This window comes from Orbicella faveolata, unplaced genomic scaffold (genome assembly GCF_042242905.1).
Source record: "Orbicella faveolata isolate gen_17 unplaced genomic scaffold, um_ofav_v1 contig_13, whole genome shotgun sequence".
Taxonomy (NCBI): Eukaryota; Metazoa; Cnidaria; class Anthozoa; order Scleractinia; family Merulinidae; genus Orbicella; species Orbicella faveolata.
Genome location: NW_028301540.1, coordinates 7,628,278 through 7,654,924, shown reverse-complemented (window position 1 = coordinate 7,654,924; position 26,647 = coordinate 7,628,278). Strand labels below are relative to the sequence as shown.

The 26,647-nt window shown below is 40.2% G+C and overlaps 2 protein-coding genes and 1 non-coding gene across 11 annotated transcripts in view; all 3 read left to right on the top strand.

Annotated features, from left to right (window-relative positions):
• LOC110049928 (uncharacterized) overlaps positions 1–26,647 on the top strand; it is a 37,454-nt gene that overhangs the window by 6,767 nt on the left and 4,040 nt on the right. For 3 of the 9 annotated variants that reach the window (XM_020755812.2, XM_020755820.2, XM_020755804.2), the window contains exons 2-8: positions 12,981–13,694; positions 22,271–22,411; positions 22,712–23,217; positions 23,968–24,045; positions 24,359–24,464; positions 25,796–25,978; positions 26,381–26,476. In XM_020755812.2, coding sequence (XP_020611471.2) covers positions 13,229–13,694; positions 22,271–22,411; positions 22,712–23,217; positions 23,968–24,045; positions 24,359–24,464; positions 25,796–25,978; positions 26,381–26,476 — 1,576 coding nt within the window. In that variant the 5' untranslated portion in view covers positions 12,981–13,228. Of the gene's footprint in view, positions 1–5,600; positions 5,943–10,770; positions 10,853–12,338; positions 12,494–12,980; positions 13,695–22,270; positions 22,412–22,711; positions 23,218–23,967; positions 24,046–24,358; positions 24,465–25,795; positions 25,979–26,380; positions 26,477–26,647 lie in introns of those variants that run through there. The other 6 variants (XM_020755780.2, XM_020755834.2, XM_020755827.2 and 3 more) reach the window with 5 other exon arrangements.
• Positions 885–4,365, top strand: LOC149114816 (uncharacterized). The gene is made up of 2 exons (XM_089284437.1): positions 885–1,745; positions 2,750–4,365. Exons 1-2 carry the CDS (start codon positions 1,743–1,745, stop codon positions 3,587–3,589), a joined length of 843 nt encoding a protein of 280 aa, XP_089140563.1. The 5' UTR covers positions 885–1,742; the 3' UTR covers positions 3,590–4,365.
• Positions 25,414–25,486, top strand: Trnal-uaa (transfer RNA leucine (anticodon UAA)). Its single transcript has one exon. It is a non-coding gene; the product is annotated as a tRNA-Leu (tRNA).

The following is a 26,647-nucleotide window of genomic DNA, read 5'->3' as shown; positions in this document are numbered from 1 at the left end:
AAAGAAACCCCTGTACTGTTTGGAAACATCAAGGAGATCAACGAACCTTTAATCATCACTCTGGGTTATTTTTGTATTTTTTTTTTTCTAGTCTCGTCTGTATACATTTACGGACCGTAATCGGATCTAACGATACCCTTTGTTTTAGTTACGTCATAAAATTCTTTTTGTTATCGTTGAATTATTGCTAAACACAGAAACTCGATCTCTGTATATACTTCGCTATGCAAGTCCACATTTTTTGCATAGCCACATGCTGTGAAAGTCTTGCCTGTCTGAAAAATAGTCAGTTTCAACGCTGAACGGCTCTAAACATGCTAGAAACTTAAATCCCAGAAATGGGCACTCTAAAGAAGAGCCAACATTTAAAAACACTTCAGGCTGAGTGAAGAGCCCATCCCGATTTGAACTGATTTAAGATTTGACAAAATAGATTTATTGTTAACTGAAGGTTTGTTTTATTTCAAACGAAATGTGACCAATATTTTCTTTTTCGAACACTCCTTTTCTTAACTTGGAAGTGGTCGGAAGAGGTCGGAGGTGGTCGGAAGTGGTTGGAAGTGTTCGGAAGTTACCGCCTTCAGTGCTATTATCGATCTTTGCAAGAGGTTAATTGTGATGGCCAATCCCTTTGAAAACTCCGGAACCGCTGTATGACCTGATTGCTTTTCCAGTGAACTTTCTTGTTTAGATCTAAATCCTGAACAAATATCTCAACTTCAGCCTTCGTCTTTTTAAGTAAAGATTCTTTGTTTCTAATGCTGTTTCCAACCTTTTATAGTATCTTGTTAGTTAGAAGTTCAAAATAAATGCTCTTTACTGATTTATGTACAGTTCTTTTAGTAATGGTGTTGAGAATATATCTGGCATAAGCCAGTGTCGCAACCTCGCTCCCAGGTTCTCGCTCAAAGCTGCCGGCGGACGAGGATCCTGGGAATAGGATCCCTCCAACTGTCTCGCCTTTCTATCAACCACCAACACTACCGGCTAAGGGTGATTTTTCTCATCTTATGCAATGTAAATGAACGAAACTGTTTTCAATGTTTACGTCTCAGAAATGGTCATCATGACAGTTTCAACTAGCATTTGGAATAGGGCAAACTGTCACTTTCAAAATGCCTATTTAACGCCTGAGATTCCCTAAGACGAAAAACTTCTTGCCGGACCGTTGTTCGCCTTGCGATATGCTAACAAAACTAACAAACATTCCAACTGACGTTTCACGCACTCGTTTGACCGGAACTCTAATCTTATCACCGATTCAGAAGAAACTCAAGGATCGAAGGATAAAACTCCAATTTAGATTCCCGCGAAAAGAGGACATCGAACATCAAGGATTGAATAACAGGTAGTCGCAACACTGGCTGCTCAGTCAAACTTGGGAGCACTCCAAAGTGAAGATTTGACAGGGTTTGTGGTGAATAAGTTCTGCTCACTGGGTTGCATTACTCTGTCCCGACCTGGCGTTGAAAACTGAAAGCAGCGAAACTGCGTCGAGTTTTAAGTCACGCAATGTCACGCGGCGGTCACACCATCTATTTATAGACCATGATACACTGCTTCATGCAGAGGACCCCGAGCGGCGGTCATACATCAGGCCGGTTGTATATCCACCGCCTGAGTCATCACTACAGTCTGCCAAGGGTTTCCTGACAGGATTCAGTGTGTCTGGGAAGAAGGAAATTCAAGACGGACTCGATAAATTACCAGAATCTGCCGACATCGAAAGGAGCTCAAGTGAAATGGTACGCTTTAGTAAAAATCCTGCGCTTTCTGCATAAATGAAGTATATGGTTAACGACAGTTGACAACAGTTAGCAACAGTTTGTGTTTTTCAACTCTTATGTCGATTTCTTAAATATTCGGGGAGAATATTTTCTTTGTTGATGCTAGTTTTTAGATGCGCGAAACAGAAAAATAAGATTGAGTTTCCAAGCACAATCAATCACCGATGCCTCGGCCTCTTTGGCCTCTTTAGTCTCTTAAGCCATTTAGCAGGATTTACTTCGAGGTTAAACAAAACTAACCTACGTATACCAAGAAAATCTTTGTATATTTTGTGACACGATTTCTAACCTGCTTTGAGTAATTGTTCTCGTGTTTTACTGACACCGTGGCCTAAATTTGAATCAACCTAAGTCCGTCTCAAGCTAAAATATAGACGAAATCACGGTAGTAGGTGTTTGTTGATTGTGCTCGTAAAATTGGCACTTTATTTGGCTAGAAATGCTTTTAATCCTGTAAAATGTTGCTAGGATCTTCAAAACATTTGCTAGTGAAATCCCAATTCTACTAAATTTGCTAAGCGTGGACGTCCGGAATACTTCCGGTCTTTTCCCGGAAATCCCATCCAGCACATATCGGTCATTTCCCAGCCCTGCTCGCGAAGGTAGCTCGCGCTCCTCCCCCGAACCCGGGAGCGGTGGAAATCGACCCTATCCTTTCTTGAAACAGGCGAAATTTAAAGATACGAAAATACAGCAACGAGAAAACTGGATAAGCCGACTCGTTTGTTGAACTAGCTCTGCACAAAAGCAGAAAACTGAAAGAAGTTTAAAATGTGCTCGTTTTGTATATTTATGACAAGAAGTGTTCGCACAATGATACAGAGTGCTTGAACAGTTCGAACAAAGAAACAACGTAAAGAGCTTATCTCAAGTATCGGGCGAAACCTGACGTAAATTTCTGAAGTGGTAGGTGATCATGAAATGCACTTTTATAATCTAAATCGTAATTCCGAATTTTGCAGGAGTGCTCTCCAAATCTCGTTCCCATCTCTCTTCCTTTGTTCTATCTGTTGTTGCAAGTGTTCCGCTTTGTAACCTTAACAATGTTCGCAATATTCATGGTGGAGTGTAGTGTATTCCATAACGAGACCAGCGTGGACTGTGACATCAACTTCACCGCTTACCACACCCCTGGCTGTGGTCCGTACTGCTGGAAGGGCATGTGGATTGGCTGCTCAGTGATCACGTGTGTGATTGGTTTATTCATCATCTTTGTTCCAATTGCAAGCAGACACATGAAACAAATTCGCCCTGCTTCCAACACCTCTATCGCTCGTTCTCTCATCGTTAAACCCTACTTCTGGCACTTAAACGCCATTGTCCTTCTCGTGGTTGTCTACGATGCAATTATCCTCAGCCAAGAGCATGTCAGTGGTTCAGAACAAGTGGAGATTGGTGTGATCGTTTCCAAGCTGCTCACAGTAATACTGATTTTCCAACTCAACTTCACGTATCCTCCGAGCACCGCCGATGGCTTTCCTCTCATCTGCCTTGTGTTGTACTACATGACGTTGTCAATTTTTGTCTTGGATAACTTGTGTAAATTTGTGGAGCTCACCGTTCGAATTTCGTATAAGCTGTACACTGTAAACTCCAAGAGGTCCGACAGAGAGTTGCAGGTTATTAGTCTGATGTTGGAAATTGTCGACGCTACTCTGTATCACAGTTTTGCAACTTTTTTCTGGAATAAAATATTCCGTGGAAGGAGCGATGTTTTGATGACGTACAGTCCTGACTTAGCCCAGTCTCTCCGTGTTCAACGGGACGACGCTACAAGCGAGAACCTGGGGCCGGAGTCCTGAACTGGCTAGGGATGTCGTGACTAACTCTTGGTAACGCCTCAGCTCCAAGCCCCCGCTCGTTGTTTGACTTCAGTTTGAAAAGTGGGTACCATTTTAAGTGCTTCATATATGTCCGACTTATTACCATTTTCGCAAGAAATGCCACTAATTGATATACACTATCAACAACATAAATGAAATAAGAGATTTTATATTTATAACTGCCGAGACATTGTGCTAAAAAAAAAAAGATTTTGATCTCTCGGCGGATTTATTTAGGAACAAGAAAGCTTGTATATAGGTAGTTAAGTGAAGTGAAAGATGTTGATCATGAGTTGACTTTGCATTCCAGCCGCAAGCGAAGTGCTTTGTCAGAAATGGGCTCTAACATAGGCTGAAAGTTCTAAGTATGGTTTGAATGAGATAAAACGAGCAACTTGTCAGCCGTGAAGTAAAACCAACGCTCAGATAGCAAAAACAAGCACCAAGATTTGATTTCTGTCCACATCTGTCTGTCGAGGGACAGGAGTCAAGCTTGGGTTGAACTGATTGACACCGCGAGCTTTGAAAAGTTCGAAATTCAGACATTCGGCTTTTTGTTTGCGGTTATCGCGGTAATTTACTTAAAATTCCCAAACTCTGAATATTTCCTCTTAATAGTCACTAATTACCTGGATTTTCTTTTGAGACTCATGGATCTGCGATAACTTCTTCGTGAGCTCAACAACAACGACAACCTTAATTAATTTGTACTTACAGTTACAATTTTATGGACAGAAAAAAAAAAAAAAAAACAATAGAGCTCAAAGCATCGGACGTACTTCTGGTGATGCTGAGTAAAATCGAGGAGTTAACACAAATTTATCACAGGGTTAGATAAGTAAATGCTTCAAGTAATGCAATTAGCTAGTAAGCAAGGTTGAAGCTTGTCACACGGGTGGGTGGTATAGACGGAAAACGATCGACTCGCAATTTTTGCTTGGGCGTCGGTCACATGATCGGCTAATAACGAAATAGAACTGAGCTCTTTTCAGTGATCGGTAAAAAACGCCTTTTGCACTTAACTAAAAGCTCGTTATTACTTCCACGCTCCAATAATTTCCTGTTTAGCCATTTCCACTGCTCATGGCAACAATAACAACAACAGACGGGCAGAAGTTTCAATGATTCTCTTTCGCAGCTAGACCATTACCACTTAAGGATGTACACTCTACTTAGTGGACAGACAGTCATGACCATAGTAGCTTGACCACACACAGACATCACTTTTAATTGACCCACCGTATTAGACACCAACTCCCTATCAAGCGGGTGTTCGCTTTCGAGTTAAGCCCATTCCTTCGTGACTCAGTGAAAGAATTAGAGGCATTCAGTGACTAAATATCGTAACTTAATATGCAGACACGGAATTGGCAGAAAATCGAGTATTAACGTCACGAGAAATAGCTGAATGAGGCTTGTGGGGTGATACAACCATACTAAGAAATCGCGGATTCGAAATCGCTATGTGCTAGCTGAAATCTAGCTAGCTAAAACACGCTTTGCCAGAGTCGAAACGAAACCCCTCGAAATGTAGCGTGAACACGTATAGTGTAGCCGTAATTGAGGTAACAGATGTCAGAGAACTCTGCTGCCCACAAATACAAGAAGTCATCTACGATGAAATAACGGTATTGATCGAATCACGTTTTCAGACTTTCCTCTTGACCCATTTAGAGCTCATTGTCACTAAAATGATTTAGCTTCCAGTTGGAACCAATTCAAGTTAAGCGTCAACAAATTTGGAAAATTATCAAGTACTTCAGTGAAAGTTATATTATGACCTAAGCACAAGCGTCGCTGAGGTAACTTTCTGACACACCCTTCCACCATTTACCCAAGAACTGGTGCAAGAATGTAATTCTAAAATACGTCGCTCGAAAAAAGAAAAAAAGGAAAGAAAGAAAGAAAAAAAAAAAGATCTCCATAGCTAAGGATGACGATAGAGCAACTCATCAATATAATTTAATAAAGTATTATGTGAGTATTAGAAATACAATACATGCATATAGGCCATGCATGCAACACAGTCGTATAAAGACGGAATTCGTGAGGGAATTATTACACTTGATACCGATCATCCTGAAAAAGGCCGGATTTGTCTGACTATGTAAATATTTCTCGTGATTAGCTTTTCAACCCATTAAGCGATGGATCTTCATAAGTCAGCCCCAAGTCAGCGTGTAGACCAAAACAACGCAAAACAAATAGCAAGATTAGCAAAAATCCCTGTTTAAAGGATATAATAGTTGTCTACAGCTAATAATTTTATGCGCTTTAGTTTTTCCTTTTCATTGCTGATGCCAGAGTTACCAGAACTAAGACTCATCATCAGGTACTGTGTTTTTACTATCACTGAGTGATGTAGACTTATATAATATAATGTAGACGGTTAGGTAGTTCTGTGATTGTCTATTGGAGTACATCATTCTACCTACGGTATTCTCTTTTACTTCGTAGCTCCAAGTGAAGTAAGATTTGTTGCATTTTTGCCAGTGTTATACGCTGTCATCAGCTTCGTATCAGCGAAATTAAACGAAACTGAGTACCTAATCAGGCTCACTGTAAACTCTGTTTTCTTCGTGCTCCGACAGTCGGGCTGTTGAAGTGACGCCCAGATCCTTTCCAAAACTTGTAACAGTTTGAGACTAGCAGAAAATTCTTTTAGCAACGTTGATCAGCGCTTACAACTTAAACTAGACAAGAGTTCGTGCTGTTCAGTTGCTCGTTTTAAAACTGTAAGACTTGTAGAAGCCGAATGATTTTACTTATCTGCCTTACGCTTCAAATACAGTGCTGATGTGAGTCGAATAGAGCAAAGAATTTTATTTTTTCCTGACATCTTAGACAGAAATGTGCGTTCAACTTTGAACTATAACACGGCATGGGCCTGATAATCGCAGACATATTAAATTGTCGTGTTCAGTTACTCGTGCCCTTGTTTATTCTATCCCCTAGATCGGCCGTGCGGGTTAGTTTATGCATGTTTTATTTCTAATTCCTTGTCTCAGAATGTTTTGGTTTTCATATTCAAAGGTCCTGTTACAGTTTGCAAACGCACGCTTTGCATCTCTCACGGACCACACACGACCGATTTTCCCGCCACTTTGGACGACCGCATCCGATGTACTTTCGCACCTTTGGCACCTGGTGCACGATTTTATTTCAAATTTCCTTGTTAATCGTTGTTACGTCTGTTCACTTCTGCTTAAAACTGATGTTTTCGTTTCTGCTTTTGGAGTTAATATTATATCGTGTTACAAACTACGATAGGGTTTTGCCCATTCCAGCAAATTCAATTCAAAGACCATTTTGATGATTGGGCTTCAATAGCTCGTGCATTTATCTTAATTTCAGGGCAAAATCCTTTTAGCGACTTCAGTTCTAACTTAAGGAATTTATTGAAATGTCCTGAAGAGGTTTTCGAAAACATTTGTTTTTTTAAAGTTCAAGCGTAAAGTGAAGTCGTTTGTCTCAAAGGTTGTCGTTTGTGATAACATGAGGCTGCATGCTCACATTTTGATGTAATATATCAAACACGAAAGACGGTGTTTGACCACATTTCCAAACACCGAGAGGAGAATTGAAAATACGACGCGCAGCGGAGTACTTTTGTCGAACTTCGAGGAGTTCGGAAATGTTGTCAAACACTGTCTTAAGTGTTTGATATATCTTTTCAATCGAAACTAAAACTAAGGAGAAAATGGACAAAACAAATCGTAAAAATCTATGCTAATTAAGATCAGATATCCAAACACTGCCGCGGTCATGATTTCCTTTGTTTAAACCTAATGAATTATTAATGAGTTTGAGAATGCTATATGAAATGACGACCACAGCTAGCGACAGGTTCCTGTAAGAGGCTAAGCAGTAAACGTTTAAGAATCGTTTTTTTCTTAATATTGCCTCGGTAAGAGATTTAGCTCAGCTAAGGCAGTAGAAATATTATTTATCAACCCTGATTCTTGTAATATTTGTCATAATATTTTAAGTTGAAGTGAACCAAGAGTGGTTAAGATAAAATCTCTAAAAAGAATTTTGAGTGAGCAGCAGCGATATAACACTTGCATGTGCCTTTCATTGTTTGAACAAATTGATCCAGTGATTCAATGTTGTTACAAAGGTTCGCCTTGCCCTACTGCAGTCGATCGATCTCATTTTGCCTTTCATGCAACTCTACCTAGAACATTCAAAGTAGAAGGCAACACCCTATAAAATCCTGTAATGGATCACGAGACGAGACGAGATTTCTTTGTCAGATCATATTGGGAACTTTGCACTTTGCGCTGAACGTTCTTACATATTTGCCGAATGTCTGCACACACATACACGCCAATCGACCTCGTCTCCTAATTTTTCCTTCTTCATACATTTTGCAATGCTCTGGAGCAGTCTGGGAGTCCAAATTTGACTCTAAATTATCTTATGAAAAGACTGGGATTTTTGTTAAAATAAATTGGATATTAATCATGTCCCAAATATCGCTCTATTACAGTTGTTATACCTTTAACTCTTATCATAGCAAAGATAACCTTCGGTAAGCGAGCACATTTCCTGACGATAAGATAAAACTTTTCGTCTGAGTGCCAACTGACTGTTCGGCTATCCTGTAACATAAGCCCTGAGTTCTAAGACGAAAAAGCCCTTCAATACAACCAGACCTATATCAATATAATCATTATAATATCACTATATTAACAAGCAAACCGATATGAACTGAAATAATCAACTATGGAACCATCAATTTCCTATATGTGATCTTGTAAGAAATCATTGGAAATTCAAACAAGTAAGAGCAATTAATATTTTGATACAATCGCTGGAAAAAGACTCTGGGATTAAAGGGTGTGGCTTTAAATGTAACACTGCAAAACACCTAAAAAGGTATCCTTTCGTCATTTTTTTATCCTTTACTGGCTATCCCACTTCCTGTTTGCGGATGTCCCGCGGAAATTAATCTTAAGTACCTTTGAGTAGAGCAAGATTAGAATTGAAACTAAGTGTATATTACATTTTTCCTGCATGTGTTTTCTTAATTCTTCTACATGGCGAAGAAAAAATATGTGATGGTCGTGATCCGATATTGGAGAGGAGGTATTGTGTAACGCAGTATAAACACTGCTACAGTGGGTACTTCTTCCAGAAGTTCAAAATCGATAGAAAAACTCTCTTGCCTACTCCTTACCTCTATCCTTCTATCTCACTATTACTTAGTCGCTTAGATGCCCCCCCCCCCCCACCACCCCCCAGGAGGGACTCACTTACACTTATGAAAAGGTCGAAGATGCTCGTGGGAAAATTTAAATTAAACCCCTTAAGGAGACTGATCTAGGAGGGGCTCGAACTTTATTTGACTCCTGAAAGGTACCACTTATGCTAGCCGAACATAGTTTTCGCGCGCGCTTTTGCTGATATAATTCAGCGCGCGCACAAGGATTGCATTTATTTACTCAACACTCCCACTATCTGTGCTATTTTTCTCTATTATTGAACGAAGTGTATTGATGGCTTTAGTTTTTTATTACAAAGATACGTTAGAAAAGTTAACGATGCAAAGAACCCAGCAATTCTCAGCGTTTTCTTTGTCACCGAAAGAACCCAGTTAAATGCAGTGCATGCGCAGTTGCTCGAAAAATTGAGACCGATTGCTTTTGCAGAAACTTGCCGATTTCTAACGATCCAGTCGTTAGAATTTCAAGAAATTTGGCAAAAAAATAGTTCCGAAACCACGTGAATGATCTATCACAAAAAAATCTGAATTTTGACATAGGGAATTTGTAATAATACAGAACATGCAGTGAAAACGATTTACGGCGAATTATGAAAATCGTCTATGTCAAAATGTTATTAGAACAGTGTTGACAGAAGGGATTTTATGTCAATTCGTAGTGGGCAAATGATGAAAAAAATCTAACGACTGGATTTTTTGTAAATAAACAAACCATTTTTTAAGCCTTGTTTTTAACAAACCCCGTTGCCATGGCAACAGCACACACCTTAGCCAAAATGCGAGAATAAACCCTTCTGTGGTTAACCTTGACTCTTGCAAAAAACGGGTGCAAAGCATAAATAGTTTAAAAGTAATGGTGAATAAGGCATAGGCATTTGAAAACTGTGTTCGGCCACCTTAAAACGGAATTGGTTCGATGACCAGCCGCTGTTCAGGAAAGGAGTCCGCCCTGACAGACCGGACTCGAGAAACCAGCGGAAATCGGTCCTAAAAACTGAAATAAGACGTTTTTTGTTATTTTTTTCTTCAGGTGCACCCCAAAAAGATACTTTGAGAGCTAAAAATGGTAGAGTTTGTCCCGAACACTCTGACTGAGACCAAAAACTTTGATTTATACCCCTAAGCGAGATGACGAGCATTCCGGCGGCCTTTTGGGAGTCTTCCCGGGTTAGATTTATCAGTTCTTACTTATATTTGACCTTACGATGTTTTGTTATAATTTTCTGGCTAGACACGGCTAAAAGTATGATTTTACGAAGGAGGTGGTTTATTTGTAAAGTTCGATAACAGTATTAAGTGATCTCCGTTTGTTGCATTTTGGATTTAGCTAAGTTCTTAATCCTTTCATATATCTCCAGCTTTATTTCCTCAAGTCAATTACTGTAACTTAAGGCTTCAGTCTCGGCAAGTTTGGTGCCAAAGAATCCTTGGATTTTGACACCTTGACTTAGTAATCTTTAACTTCCAAAGCAAAATCCTGTGAAACATAACTGTACAAATGAGTAATCGAGGGGCCCCTGCAATTCAATGTTTAGTCTTTATATGGTGTCTATGTGTCATATAGTTAAACCTTGAAATTGAGTACGTACTACGTTTTATTTCGTTATGTTTCGCCCAACAGTAACAGGCAAAAGCAAACGATATGGGAGATTCATACCACGATGACGTGGTTGAGAAATAAGACCTGATTTTATGCATGGGTGCTCTATTTACAAAAATGCCACACTGAACTGTTCAAAGGTGGTGGTCTTTTTCAAGAAATTAGGATTAAACTTTGGTAATTGTTAAATCCTTTGTCATGTGTCTGCAGCTTTAACTCAAGTCAATTAATTTTATAAGCTTGTAATTTTAAGCTTGGGGCAAAAACCTCCCATAATACGGACACACCCTGTAGCTTTACCCACAAAGCGAACCCTATAAAACCCTCCAGTGACAGCAGTCAAAGGAGAACGGTCGAGGAGATCTTTCGTAACGTATTGCGCGAGCTCTAGGAGGACTACGTACAAAGACCTCAGGTACACTTTACTGATTGTGCTGTGCAGGTTGTCTAACTTTAAGAATGCTTATGAGCCCTAGTGTGTGGCCACTGAAGAAGAAACTATAGACCTTTTAGATTCTCCATTTTACCCATACAGTTATACTGTAATTTTTGCCGTGTTTGTCCCCCAAGTAAGAGGGAGTCAGAAACCGTGATAAGGACGGTCTATTGAGTAATACTTCATGTGGTACTGTTCATTGTGCTGTATAAGGTGGTTCTTTTTTTAAATCTGTGGATGAAACCTTAGCGTGTGACCATTCAAATGAAAGCTATTGAACAGTTCTTTCATGCGGTACTGTTTATTATGCAGTGCAAGGTGATTTAAACATTTAAACCTAGCTTCGGGCTTAAATCTTTAAATCAAAGCTATTGCGGAGCACTTTGAGTCTTTCATGTGGTACTGTTCGTTAATTATGCTGTACCTCCAACTCAGCTTTACGTTTGAAGATGTAACCTGAGTGTGCAAAATTTCTTTCATGCGATATCGTTTGTTTTGCTGTTCAGGCTTGTTACTACCTTTTTAACAACAACAACAAAACTTTATTCCTTTTTCAATAATTTACATCAGTGACTCTGAGACCATATCTTAAACTGGACTTTAAAAAGTCGTAATTTTTTTACCTTTCATTGTCTGTCGTATGTTTTTTACGCTGCACCTAAAGTGCAAGTGTTTGAAATGCCTCTTGTTTGTGACCACTGAAATGTGTGTCGTTGGTCAATTTTGATGCAGTGCTGTTAATTATGTTTTCCAAGGGACTGTGAATGAAGCCTTAGTTTTTGACCACTCAAATGAAGCTATTTCTCGTATTCAAAACCCTCAGTTTATGATTCTCTCAATTCTCCCCACTTGTTTGCTTTACATCTCAGTGATAACGTAGAGAAAATTTTTATAACGGCCCTTTTGGTGCGCATCGAGTTAAAGAAGGCGTCCAGAATACGATTCTTCACTTTTATGGGCTTGTGAAAGAAATATTTAACTACATATAGACTTCGCAATATATATCGTTAACTCTTCTGGCTCATTATGACTTCTATTGTCGAGGAAATATAGGCTCTTAAAAGTTAATTGATTGATAAGTTACTTCAACAGATATTGCAGCCAAGATTACCCCTTTTTTGCAACTCAAGTTTAGCCACATATTTATCGCTCTCTTCCGCGCGCGGTTTCGCTTTACTCGCGAAAATCCTGCGCGTTTTTGGCTGCACTACGCGTCAAGTGCGTTCGCGGGGCGTCATGCTGACAAAATCCGGCTTGTGGCTTGTAGTATCGCTTCCCCGATTCTCAAGAAGCTACCACTTCTGAACTAGCTAGAGTCAGGCGGCCATCGTTCAACGGCCGCCAAAAACATCCTCTGGAGCTCATACCGGAAGGGGTTTATTTTCAAAGTAAAGAAGAAAAGGCATTTTATTAGTTGAAAAGCAAATGTTGATGTGTAGGCACTAAACAGACTTGGTGGGGGTGGGGAGGGGATAGCTAACTATCGCGAGCATATTTCCTCCAGAGCAGAACTTTCGTGACCTCAAAGCTCGATCGGCGCTCACAAAATCAGCCGCGATCATCAACTTAACTTTTTTTTGTAAACAAAAGGCGTGTGTTTTCGCCACTCGGCTATAAACGGTAAGTTTCTTGAAATCTGTGAAGGAGTTTGTTTACTTTAGATGTCTTTAAATGCTAAGCGGTTGTTTAATGGTCTACCTCGGTTCGAGACACTTTTAAGTGAATCAATTAAAATTACAACTAACTTTGACGTAAAATTGGAAAACAACGATTAAAATAGGCGCGTAGTTTACTATTGAACGAGAGACGTTTTGTCTCGGACGGCTTCGAAAGCGCTAATTGCAAGAGTATCACAAGTCGTGTAATGGATCAAAATGAAGGCTGAGATATCGAGAAGTTGGTTTTCGCCAGTGACGTGAAACTCGAGTTAATTGAGGGTAAAAAGGTGAAAACTGCCCGTTTATCTCTAACGAAACATCGTGTCACACGAATGCGCGGAATTTTAGCGCGGACAAAGTCGATTAATTGCAGCCTGCCGTTTCCCTGTCAGTAACAAATCCCCCTAATTGATGATTAATTGTAGGTTTTGCTCTCTTATCTCGTACAGATCGCTTCACCAGTTTATCTCACGGGCTCATGATGAAACTCACCGATCAGATGAACCGAAGGCAGTGCGTGTAAACATTTCAGAATGCCAGTGAATGAATGAAACCGACATAATGAAGCTAGTTATCACGGCGCCACGGTTTCGGAATTTTCACAGATGTAACTGAGAAGACACTCAGAGTTGATTTATTATCGCTTCCGTTTCCAGTGGGTGCGTTTGGTTCCTTAATTGCGGAGTTAACACGAGAAATGGGCCTCTCTTGTCCACGGTTCACGGCGGTTTTGCTGTTGTTTTTATTTACAATTCCCAAGCTTTCAAAGCCTTGTATTCACATCCTCAATCATGGCTGGAAGCCACTGAGTGCTGGAGAGCGCGCTAAACTCGTCAAAGTGGTTTTCATTGGTAAAGTTGTGAATCTGTACACGTACGATGAAGTCTCACAAACACACGCGGCCGATTTTGAGGTGTGGAGAATTCTCAAGGGAAGGAAAATCGTGGACGAGGTTTTAGAAATGCACCCTTCACCACTGGTGAAAGTCTACGGCTTCGGGGAGAAGAGGTTATGTCGCTCGCCCGTTAACCCAGGAGAAGTTCACATGGTTTTTATGGTGTACGAGCCAAACTCTCGCTCGCTCGTTGCACGATACGATGACATATTCGGTGCGACAGCTCCAGCCACTGCCAACAACGAAGCCGATGTATTACAAGCATTGGGTAAGTAGGCCATGAAGATTTCATTTACTTGTTGTCTCTTACGACCCTGTACATTTATCCCGCAAAAGAATGCTTATCTGACCATTAAGGACACCCCCATTGCAACATTAGCAAAAATAACTTAGCAGACAAGGTCATTTCGCAGATTGTCAAACACAGACAAATTTAGCTGACGCTCCGAGAAACAGCCCTGTCGAGCAAGGATTTGAATAGCGTAGAGACAAAATATGTTGCGCTTCTACAGTTTTAGAATATGGGTAGCTTTTGTAATGTATTTTTATAGTGATGGTAACGTTTCCTGCACGTATGAAATCGGAAAGATTTGCTTTAAATTACCGGGAATTTCCTTTAGCGATCTTGAGCGGGAAGGATACGGGTACACTTAGATTGTATCAGAATTCCTGCTCGAAAACGTGACATTCAATCAAATTGAACTGACAGAGGGAAAACAATACGGAAACCTAGATATACTTGATACGCGCAAAGATGTTTCGTGTCCTTATCAAGACGGCTGCACGAGGAGACAGTAAACCTTGACGTGTCATAAATAACCTTTTTCGGGCTGTCAAAATCGTTCTGGAACAGTGGAACTGCCGTCTCAACATCTGTTTTAGGACTGTTTTGCAAGACACGTGAACGGCGCTGGTTGAGATTGGAAACACATTTTTGCAAGAAAATTGTCCTCTAACGGATTTCACCTGCTTGAACTTCAGGTCAGAGCGCATACAAACACACTGGACCGCAAAACCCGCGATTGAAGTTATCCGGGGCTTATTTTTCACGCCTCTTGTTGTCTAATACAAGAGACAGAGAAAGCCCTCCCGCGACTCCCGGTAGTTGTGGTAATCGGCCTCCCGCGCCTAGCTGTCAACATCGCGCAATCCACTTTACGAGCAGTTTTCCCGTCCTCTGGTATTCAGTGTCTCACACGTTCGGGTGAATTATGACTGAAAAGCGTCTCGTCACCGAATGACAGAGCTATTTTGTTTCAGGGATTTCCGGATTGTTCCTCGGGCCTCCGTAAAGTTTGTGCTCGGTGGTTTGACAGAGATAAAGAAAGCGACGGGTTTATAGAAAACCGTGACGATCTGTTTTAATCCACTTGACTGTGATTGGCGTAGAGAGCTGTCATGTTTTACTTGTGTGGTGAGTGGTAATCGATCACTCAAAGTACCCTAGAGGTAGCCAAAACAATCGAATTGAGTAATTTTACACAAGCACTGCTGTCCACAACAGTCTCTAAACTGTTGAAACGGTCGACAAAATTCTTCGATATATTATTTGGCAACAATTGCTGACACAATTACAGACATTTTCCTGTATTCCTGGTTCGTTTAATTAGAGGAAATCCGAGCAGCTGTGATATGGTTTTCGTACGAATCGGCTGATTGGCAAATTGTCTTTTAAGAAACTACCGTACTTTGTCAGGAAGGCTTTCTGATTGAAAACTTTCTCTCTTCGCCTTTTTGCTCGCTTCAACTTTTGCTTTCCTCCAAATCCTAGTTTTTAGCGTTCTTTACGGATTCATTTCGCGTTGTAACTAAACCGCCGCCTACCTCGCCGACCGCCAAATTGCTCATGGCGCGTTCCATGTTATTCTCAATGCAGTGGACGCTAAGTGTAATCCGTCTTCATTCAGTGTGGTGCCACAGAGTCTCTCCTCTTTAACAACATAACGGATTAACTCAAACTTCATTAGTGTAATCCCTAGGTGATGAGCAAATATACCGAGCCGTAACACCTTTGTGGCGACAGCCAGACTTAGAGTGCGTTCCTCGCGAGGTCTCGTAAAGTCGACAGAGAAGGTTTAATCTTAAAACGCGGCAAAACGCGAGGTTTAAAAAAAACCGTCGGTAGTGCGAAATACAGTGCGGAATGCCAATTTTTCGAACCTCCAAGGGAAACGAAAATTGGTTCGAAAAATCGGAGAGTTCGAGAAATCAGGGGTAAAATTACAGTGTTCGACTGAGAAGAGGGAACGACTTTTGGTTCGAGTTATCGGGAGGTTCGAAAAAATGAGGGTACGAGAAATCGGTATTCCAGTGTGCTATGAATTATTCTACAATCTTTGAGGGATTCTCAAGAGGACGATTATGCGATCAGAAGAAGATATTAAAGAGTGTAATTTCGGAGATACAGTAATAGGACCGGTATAATGGTTGCGGTCTGTGTGAAATTCAGGCGTATTCTGCCCTTCCAGAGATAAAAGATGAAAAATCTTGAAATCGATATGGGCTGATACGCAGCAAAGCAGTGTGGCAGAAAATACAGGGCATTAGCAGAGTCTTAGTATAAAGTCGTCCGTAATCGAAATAGTTTATACCATATCTCAAAGAGCAGGAAATTCAATCTATTTATGCACAGAACTCATAACAGTAAGTGAAGTAGGCTAAAAATCTTTGTAAGTGCTGAAGATAAGCGCGCGGCTATGAAACCGAAAAGGATATATTTACGAAAACACTTCGGCCTTCATTTCGGCATCAGACTTCAAATTATCGAGAAATTAGAAACGTTTTATGAATTTGCAAATCCAATTAATGAACAGAATTAGGAGAAAATTACAGTTAAGCTTCATAATTCTTTCTAACAGACTAAGCGTCGGTTACAGAGACTATTCTGTCGGGGGCCTATGCCCCCAAAGAAACATTGTACCAAAGTCGATCACATGTATCGGTTGGACAGACATTTTAGCGACACACATAAACGAAAGTTCATCTTGAAAATAAAGAATTTTTCTGCGGTTTGGTTTATTTATACTATATTACACAAGAACAGAATGTTTATTTTCTGATAGCATTAAGTAAACAGATAAGGGCATGTTATGGTGATCGGATTTTAATAAACGCAAACAACGTTAACAGCTAAATAATTACGTGGGTGAGAAACTTCGGGATAAAATTCTAGCATTGCGATCTGTCAATTTAGTAAGTCGTACATCAGTATGTGCTAGACAAAGACAAGTTCATCTTTTTTTCTGAATCCCTTGACAATCTATAATCACATTTAGTAACTTTGCTCAGTTAATCGAGTACGAACCTGTTTTCTCGTGATAAAGCGTGGATGAAATCCAATTACTGTCACAATATAGCGCGGATCACGGAAGCCAAATGCAAAAATGCGAGTTACGACGTGGTTTCTTTTAAATTTTTCAATTTTATCGATTAATCAAAAGAAAATAGTAATTTCTCGGATAAACGCGTTGAACAAGAGATAATACTGGAGCTTTTACCCCGACGAAGTTAAGTTGTCCATATTTATTTTCATAACACTTGTTGTTGAATTGGTTCACTTCTTAGATTTTAAGTGAAATTCAAATATCCAAACTCTACAGTAGTACAGTATCACATTTTCACCGATAACTCTCTGTGTGGGTCATTGATGAAGATTTTACTGCACAAACAGACAAGATTATCTCCCTTTTGAAGGGAAAAAAGCTGACTTTGCTTATCTTTTTTATATTGGATTGGAATCCATGCCAAGTTGAACAACTTGGTCAGCTTACTCGGCAGGGTTAAGCCGTGGGCTGTCTTGTGTTGTTCGGAGAGAATCGAACCCTCCGCGGAGTAAAATTGGTGACGCCATGTTCGCAAATTTCTCCACGGAATTATATTGCCAGTGTAATTAGCCTACTACAGCGGGCATATAACAAGAGCTGTAAATTATTATATTCATGTTAGCATTTCTCGTGACTTTGCCAACTTTGATGTCGTGCGATGTTTGACCCAGGGACATAAAGGCTTTGCGGAATCTTTTCGGCTTATCGATGAATGCAAGCGAAGTTTCATGATGTGTTATTTATCCAGCGCTACATGCCTCCATGAACTGAGAAGTCGCTCAAGACAGTTGCGCGATAAACAAGCCCAAACCGATATGACGGAGACGAGTAGTTTGGAACCAAAAAAAAAAACGCTTGTAGAAATTGGCGCTTTGCAATTCTTACAACGCCCAAAATCGGGACGCGTTTTTTTATAGCTGAATATATAGCATTGTGCTTTCTTTCCAAGCAAAAGTATTCATCTGTAGTTTGATAACGGAGCGAGCTTGTAGAATGGTGAAAAATTTTTCTACTTGTTTCAAGTTATCTGCACGTTAGAAACTAAAGTATGCGCTATTTTTACACAAACATCTTGAATGTATAACAGGATAACAGGCACTTCTTTTTTTATGGAAGATGCCCTAAAATAGGACAATGCGAACTGCCCCAAATCTTTAATTGCCAAAAATGTATCGGACCTGGGTAATATCTTTGACTGAAAGAGTAAATTAGGGAGTGTAATCTGCAATATGGTAAGGGAGATTTATGAGTTTTATCTTTTTATGGAAGGGGTGGTTATAAACGTAACCACACTCTTGAAACACATGAAACTTCAATTTTTTGATACACTAGAGAAAATGCAATGAAAAACTGTTCCCATTCCGTGAAGAAATCATTCCACAACGATTTTCATAAAGCAATATTGAACGCAATATTGAAGCCTGAAGTTTTCGTCTTTTTATCTCAAGACACTTGAGAAGCTATTTATCTTTGGTTCTTGATGGGGTTTAATTTTTAATTTTTAAACTGTCAGCTTGGAAATTGCGCATTGCTAGCGGAACTTAGCTCTGAGATGGGCAAAATTTGCCCATAGTAGAGAAATTGTTTGAGATTTTAACTGATTTCAGAGAAATTGTGGACACAATTACATAATAACAGAGATTCCAGCACCCTTGTCCAGACCCTCTTATCTTAGTTATGGCTAAATCCCTGAATCGAATACGATACTAAGGTATCAGGTTAACTCCGAGCACTTCAGTTTTCAGATAATCAAAACCGCATGGTATCTCAGCTCCTCAAGAGCTCTCCAAAGAAGAGACATCAGGGACCCAGGTCTTTTTTTAATGTGACTTGTTAACAAAACAGTTTTAGGGTAGACTTGAAAAACTTCACAAACGAGAAATTCTTTGTATGCCTGCGCGTTAATCTTTGTTTTTTGGTCACGCTGTCGTTTTCGAGAACTTTCTTCTAGGATAACTAGCGCTGGAAATTGAAACTACCCATTTTTTTCCCTTGAACTCTGTGTGCTTATTCTATATTAGAAAAAAAAATTAAACGAAAACTGAATAGACCCTTGATTTTTTGTGTTTGTTTTGGCGTTTAGAACTGAGCAGCAAACGTTAACTCGAATGATTTCCCTTGGTCTAGGACAGTGGGGGACTTCTAATTAACAGACCTAGTTGTCCAAAACCGTGTCCATTCTAACGCGCACTGTTTCTAGAACTCGTTTTTAGAGCGTTTTATTTCAATTAAAACCAATATCTTCCCTCCAGATAACTGGCCGGAATGAGATGGAAAGGGCGCGGCAAATGTGTGAATCGATTCCGAAGATTATGCTTTCCGCTCAGTTCGGGCTCAAATTTGAACCAGCTAGAGAACGTTTTTGTTCAATCATTTCTTGGTATGCAAAGTTGAAACGTGCTTTGATGCTTGTTCACCCACCGATCGATGTTTGCAGCATAATCGGGGCTGTAGCGATTACTCAAAAATATCAAAGGCTATGCTTTAATTCTTTAACAACCATTTTCAGTTTCGACTAGTTTTACAGCAAGAAACAGCGGCAAACATAGAAGAGAAATTTTATTAAGTTTGTGACGAAGTAAAGGCAAGAACAACATATCTTTTCCAGTTCATTTTGAATCAACAAAAGCGCACTTTCAACGAATACGCTTGAGATTAATCGAGATTAAGTAAAAAGCCTGTACCGAGAAAGTTGCCCACTTCAGTTCAGTATTGAGACAATTTCATAAATGGATGATAATTCATTGTTTAGGTTTATGTTCTCAAAATCTAATCTGTTCAGTAGCGATCGACTGTGGTTTTTGGTTTGTTACCAGCGAATCCGAAGTATTTCGTTTTATCAACAACAGGGAAATCGGGTTGCCTGGTGTGATGTGGTTACTGATTTTATCAGCAATTTCCGAGTGGTTTAGTAACACAAAACCCAAGAGGACCATTTTAAAGCCGGTTTAAACTGCTTCATCTATTTTCGTTAAAAGCTGCTTTTCCACGCGAGCCAATCTCCTTGAAATAGTCGGAAGGATTATGAAATGTCTTATTGGCATTGCACTAGATGCAATGTTATTGTTTACAGATGACGAAGATGCAATTTACTTGAGATCATTACGTTTGCTTTTCCGCGCGTGTTCACGAAAATTCCGAAGCCGTGTTCGGAAGTCAGCTAGGCCTCTAAGGGAGTTTACAGAACAAATTCATTTGTTTATTCGTTCGCTCCGCAATTTTGAGAACTTGCCGGGTAAGCAACGCGGATGAAAACGTGCAGAATAAAGTCGATATTTGAAAGAAAGCTCTTTCGTTACCCACCCGCAATGAAGTTAAGCCAATTATTATAACGAAAAGGAAAAAAAACTTGGAGCGGTTATAAAGGAAACGAATCTTGCACTTGTGGAAGGTGACCTTCCCTCAGGACTGTTACACATGAGCTTCGAGTATGAATTCACGATCTAGAGAATCAGCGTTGTACATCGTTTATTTTACTGAACAAGCTGCTGAGAAAAAGAGATTGAATCGATTAAAAAACTGAACAGTGTCTTGAAGGTATCCTGTTTATTTAACGTGCCTTTTTTTTCTTCGTCACGCCCTTTGTTTACAGCAATGTTTGACTGCAGTTTGTATAGAGATACAAGCCGTTTTGAGGAAGGAAAAATCAGATATTAGCAACACAGTTAATTTATATTCATGGGAATCGTCCAGACAAATGGCTTTTACGTAAATCATTGCGTTCTAGCGTAAACGTTTTGTCGCGTGCAGTGATCTCCCAACTCGGCGATTAATTTGTTAACGAGTCATTCCAGCGACCTTAATTGCACAGACCGAGGTAAATGATTAGGTGTTGTGCTGTACTGTCACGGAACGATTACTGGCTGTGAGTGCCGGATCTTGGCTCTTAATGAAAACTGCTTGATGGCGGACACACACATACTCAATGCAAACCTCAGTCTTTTGCATGATTTTAATTTTCTCGGGTGGCGCTAAACCTGCGATTTTAGTATTCCAAATTTTTGATGAATAAGTGCTTGTTCGGCCTTTCATTCATTAAACGATAAATATTCTGCATTCTTGATAAAACACTGTGTCCCTATTCAAAAAATCTGCTCTGCAATACACACTGACCCTTTCTTCGCTCGTATCGTAAAATCACCAACTTCCAAGTAACCAATTTTAAAAAAATCCTCGTTTCTCTTGTAGCCAGTTTTATTTCAGCTCGAAACGGAAAAACTTCTTTTCCGCAGTTCACTGTTGAGCCTTAGTAACAAATACGCATTTTCAGCGCTGGGAAATATTGACGGATATTTACCGGCCCACTTGGCACTCGCAATGTATCCCAGTTATTTACCTTCACTTCGGGCAGTAATTAGTAATGATTTCCCGTGATAACATCTGAGATAAGCGATATCCGTAGTCTACCGTGCTAATTGGGCGTAAAGGCTGCCAAATGCTAATTAGAAACTCGTGAGTTTTTCAATCTGCGTTGAAAATCTGTTAGGGGAAACTTGAGTACTGCATGATACTGCGCCAGCAAGGCAATTAGGATCAATAATCTAATTTGCTTTCCACCGCAGAAAAACGCTAAATAGGGCCCAAATCCTTAACTTTGTCGTTTAAATCTTCGGAAGACGTTCGCAAGTATAACTTCTTGCATTTCTCTAGCTACGTACCAACAATTTGAAGTTAATGGAGACCATTTTATTTTGGCAGTTTTGCGCAACTGAAATTGCCGGAATACTTCTGTATTGAAAGTGATACCGGCTCTAATTAAGGCGAGGTTAAAGCTACAGCAACTAGCGCGAAGTGACAGTAATGTATCTGACTGACTTTTTAGACTTGTTTCCGCGAACGTGTTGCGGAGTTGAATAGAGCTCTTTACAAAATTAAAGTTGGTATCTCAAGGAAAACGAAAAACGAAACGTTGTGCTTTCTATTTGAGAAATATGTATCTTGTGGACAAGAACGGGCATTCGAACCTCTTTTGGTTTTGACGCGGTTTGTTTCATATTTCGTTTCTCTGTATTACAACGTTGAATCCATGCCAAAGTTTTTAGTCGCGTCACTTGATGTAAAGTGTCCTGTTTGTTATTAAACGCAACTTTAACCTTTTTTCAAGCAAATATCCGGAGTGTTCAAAAAGCGGACGATTTCAGCTGTTTCATTTATAGAGATGACAAAAACTGCTTTCACTTCTAAAGGTTTTGTATAAACGCATATCCGGAGTATTAAAAAAGCCGACGACTTTACATGTTTCTTATTTGATACAGATGACAAAAACTGCTTTCACTTCTAAAGGTTAATTTATTTCCCAAAAGACAAAGTTCCCAATCGATTGAAATCGAAAGATCATTGACCACTCGCGTTTTCTCGCGTGTCATCACGTGTCCTCGCGAGCCCTCGTGCGTGTTTCGTGGAGAAGCGCAGAAATAGTAGCGAACATGAGTTTCTTTCAGTAATTTTTTTTTTTTGGAATTGACTTCACGCTGTTAATGAATACTGCCATATTAATAACAGTTTCCTCTTCGAAACTCAGGTTGGAAACCCTGGTCGAGCTGGAGCCGTTGCAGTAAAAACTGTGGCGAAGGAGATCAAAGTCGTACTAGAGCGTGCCGTGCCAAAGACTGCGATGGCGCAACGAAGGAAGCAAGAACATGCAACAAATACGAGTGTTATGGTAAGGGAAATGTCAGTAATGTTAAATGAAGCCTTTTTCGAGCTGTTAGATCAGTTGGTGTTCTAAGTAACGAAAATGGAAGGTGAAAAGAATGAAAGAAAGTAAAACTAGAAGATCAGAGTCCGGATATGGAATAAAATATTCGTCACTTTGATGTAAGTGACGTAGATGACATTTTCGTTTTCATGTCTTGGTCTTTTTCTGATTCTTACTATATATCCAATCAATTTGAGCGCGCGTGGACCGGGTTCCCGTCAGCTCCCAACGGTAGGCTATTTTAAATGTTGCGTTCTTTTTCAGGTTTAAAGGACATAGCAAGGCTTCTTCGAGAGGAACAAAATCCACCCGACTCTAAAAACGAGGACATAAAAGTGGAAAACGGACGCGTGGCGTCCATACCAGTGTCTAAAGTATTTCGCTATTATAATTATTTTCCTGATGACTTCTCAATTCTCGTTACATTTCGCGCCATGTCGCTCACAAACGTCTATCTCGTGGCCATGTACGATTATCGCAAACATCTGAGCTTAGGAGTGCGGATAAAGCCAGATTTGATAAGTTTTGAGTTCGAGAAAATCTCGGCGTTTCGCCAGGGTCAATGGTCGCTGGACTTTGCTGTGAAAGCACGCAAGGCACAGTGGCACACCCTGGGCATTAGTATCCAGGAACGAAACGTGACGGTTTTTTGGGACTGCAAGAAGACTGGGTCCAAGAACTTACCTGAAAAGTTTTCTCTTATTCCGGACCCGTTGGGTGAGCTTTACGTTGGGAAACCCAGGCTTCTTTCTTCCGTCGAGAGATACGAGGTGAGTTGAAGGGAAATATTGATTTATTGTAGCGAAATACTATCATAGTATCTAAATTGTAGAGGAGACGAAAATGCCTTTGTTTAATTTGCCAACTCAAGTCTTGAAAATAACTGTAATTACAGCGCTTACATTCGATCTCTGAAATTTATTTCTGAACCAACAGTTGATCTATCTGTGGTCGTTGATCAGCTAGCTCTCCTCTCAGGAAATGGCAGAATTTTTTTTGTTTTCAGTGCAGATTCAAAAGGTCACGTGTATGGGCTGTGATTGGTAGATTTCAATCGATTTTGTTTTGTTTCTTTTTGTCTAAGGTTCGTCAGTCATTATGGCTGACGGCAGCGTAAAATACGATCGTTGGTTCGGCTTTGCACTTTAAAGTTCGCATGATTTTATTTGTAAAAAGCGAGGGTAATTTCCATTCAGTGTCATTAATCTCGAAAGAAGATAAAACGTACCAACACAACGCACAAACGAAGAGACAGACAACGAAGCAAACATGAAAACAAATAAACAAACAAAGAGGTAACCAAAGACGAATGGTGTTCTCTCACAAACTGACTTAAGACTTAATAACGGCAGTCATCAAGGTGGGCTGTATGCAATCTGCTTCAAGCCAGTGCATTTAGATTTCTTTTCGACTCTGTAGTTTTGTTGTTGTTGTTGCTGTGCCGTGCCCGTCTCCGTGGTAACATAGAGCATGCGTGTGTCTATATAAAGTGTGTTTCAATATGTGTCTGTGTTTTTCAGATTGAGGTTAGCGAGTTGTACTTCGTCCCAGACGCGGGCGCGTCCAGAGATCAATGCGAGGCTCCACTTTTCAAACCAGTGAGTGCTTATGATATTCAAACTGAATCTCTTGTCAGTCGTGTTATGTTCAGCTTTAAGACTCTCCTCTTTTTTAATTACATTTTCCACAATTCCTCTTGGGAGAACTTCTTTCTCGGTCAGTATTGTTGCGGGAGATGAAAAGGTGGATGGTTCTTATAACCTACGGTACCTACTTGAATTTGTCTGAACTAATTTAAAGGTAGTTTTGTACGTGGCCAAAATAACACAAAATACCGTGAATGAGCTTCGTTAACGTTACACTCAGTTACACTTCGAAAAGGCTAACCTTGCCTTTTGGCTTATTTTGTAGCTTCTAGACAAAGATGAAAATGAAGGCAGTGGTGGTGGTGGCCCTGAAATTTATCACAAAGAAGGATCTGGTACGCCAAATTATGTTGACGATCCTGAAAATGAAGGTTTGTTCAGGGAAATCGTCAGTTGTGCTGGCTTCGCGCAGCCATATTGATTGCATTCAGCGTATAGTGTGTTTAGTTAGCCGAGATCTCTTTTTAAATTAGAGGTTCTGTTTGATAGTGAGATATTAGAGGAAACTCTTCTCGCAGAGGTTCTTGCAAATTGTGTCGGCAGGTAGCTGAAGGAAGCAAGGTGAAGGGAACGTTGCTTCGTCTAACATTCCGTATAACTGGCAAACAAGTAAAACAACCAACTCGCCCCCAGAATCGCACATCGCGTGATATCTTTCTCTTTTGGTGTATATGTGACATGTAACCTGCTTTTCACGAAACTGAAAAATATATGCGTTACAAAAGAACAAGTTGTAATTTGTCCCCAAACCCAGTTTTTGTGTGGTGTAGTTGTTTGTTTGGGTGGCTTTGCACAGCCCGGGGAGGGGGGGGGGGGGGGGGGGGGAGGAGTGTCATTTTGACGTTGATAAGCTGTCTCTGTAACATAACCCTGTCCTTATTCTCGTAATAAAGTTCTTAGCATTTGATTTTTTTTTCTTCGCGAGATATACCTATTCATTTTAAACTTGTAAGCAATTTTCTATGTATATGCAATTGAAAAAAGTTGATATTCGGGCCCTCCCGCGCTTATTGCTGTCGCTGGCGTGGAAACAGCACAAGTACAGTTATTGTAATGCCCATCAAACAGTTTTTAGTGAGGTTCGCATTGCTGTACGTAGCTGTGGTAGTTTGCTTTACCTCCCTACCATCATAAGTACTGTGCTATTCAGCCGAGGCATTCTAATAATCCACTAACCTCTCTTGCTTCCAGCTACACAAAAAACACATTATTTTGTGTTGTTATCATCATCCTTATCGTCATTGTTATTGGCATTATCATTGTCCTCGTCATCATCACGATCATCTTCATCAAAGTTATTTCTGTACGCACCATATGGGAGGCAGTGTGGCCGAGTGGTTAGGGCGCCGGACTTAAAATCCGGAGGTCGCGGGTTTAAGTCCCGCTCTGACCACTTAGCTTGAGTTGTTTCTTGGTAGACCTCTGTTCAACTCTTCGGTCATGCTTGTAAATCTGCCTCCCGCCAGTTGGGATTTTTAAGCCTTTTATGTTTATTTGAAATATTTGCTCCTTTCAGTTTAAGTGGCACGCTTGAGAAGGAGCTAGTTGTAGCTCATTGCATCGACCACTATAAACACTCAAAATTTAACATTTTTTTTAACAACAACCCATTAGTGTATGGGGCGGTATGAGTATTTACATAGTGAGTGAATCGTTTCAGGACTTCTTTAATCATGTGCTTTATGTGTTTTTGTCCATATAGTGGAAATCTCCTGGTCTGAATGGTCTCAATGTTCCCAGACGTGCGGCAAAGGCCAAAGGAAACGGGTGATGATGTGTGACCTGGAAAACAGCTACTCTGATGAAAACGGTCTACCGAGTGAGGAGTGTCTCAAGGCGCTGCAAAATGTTGATGTTAAAGAATGTTATCTACAGGACTGTCCTGGTACGGAAATGCACGCTCTCTTTCACACTACCTCTTCCTTCAAATTATCCCACCCTACCTCTCCCCCTCCCCACCCCCAACCCCCCCGTCCGCCATAATGTAGAATCATGTAGGCAACGATTACTAAAAAGAAATCGTTGCGTGATATTTCCACTAAGCAAGATCTTGCGCAACCTGTCACGGAGCGGCGCGGCGCACAGAGATGGCGAGACATCTCGCGCGTTTTATTCAAACTTTCTGTCAATTGTCTCCTCTCCCGGTTTACCAGGGAAGTCCCCCGGGCCCCCATTCTTCCTGAATGGACAGACGTTACCTTTCTTTAGTTGCGGCTTTACTTATTGTGTAAGGCTGCTTTGAATTTGATGGAGTATGTTAAGTTATTTGGTTTGATATTATTTTCAGCCAAATGTGATCGTCCTTGTTTAAATGGAGGATTCTGTATCAGCCGCAATCATTGTCAGTGTCAGCCTGGTTACTATGGAGACGTCTGCGAGAGAGGTTTGTGATGGTTTTAGTTCCTTGATCAATAAAATAATAATAATAATAATAATAATAATAATAATAATAATAATAACAAATCAGGCTGTCAGAAAACTCAAGGGTATTCTAACGAGGAGAGAGTTAGAAAAGTGAAAATGAAACATATCGTAAACAAAGAAATCATTGATA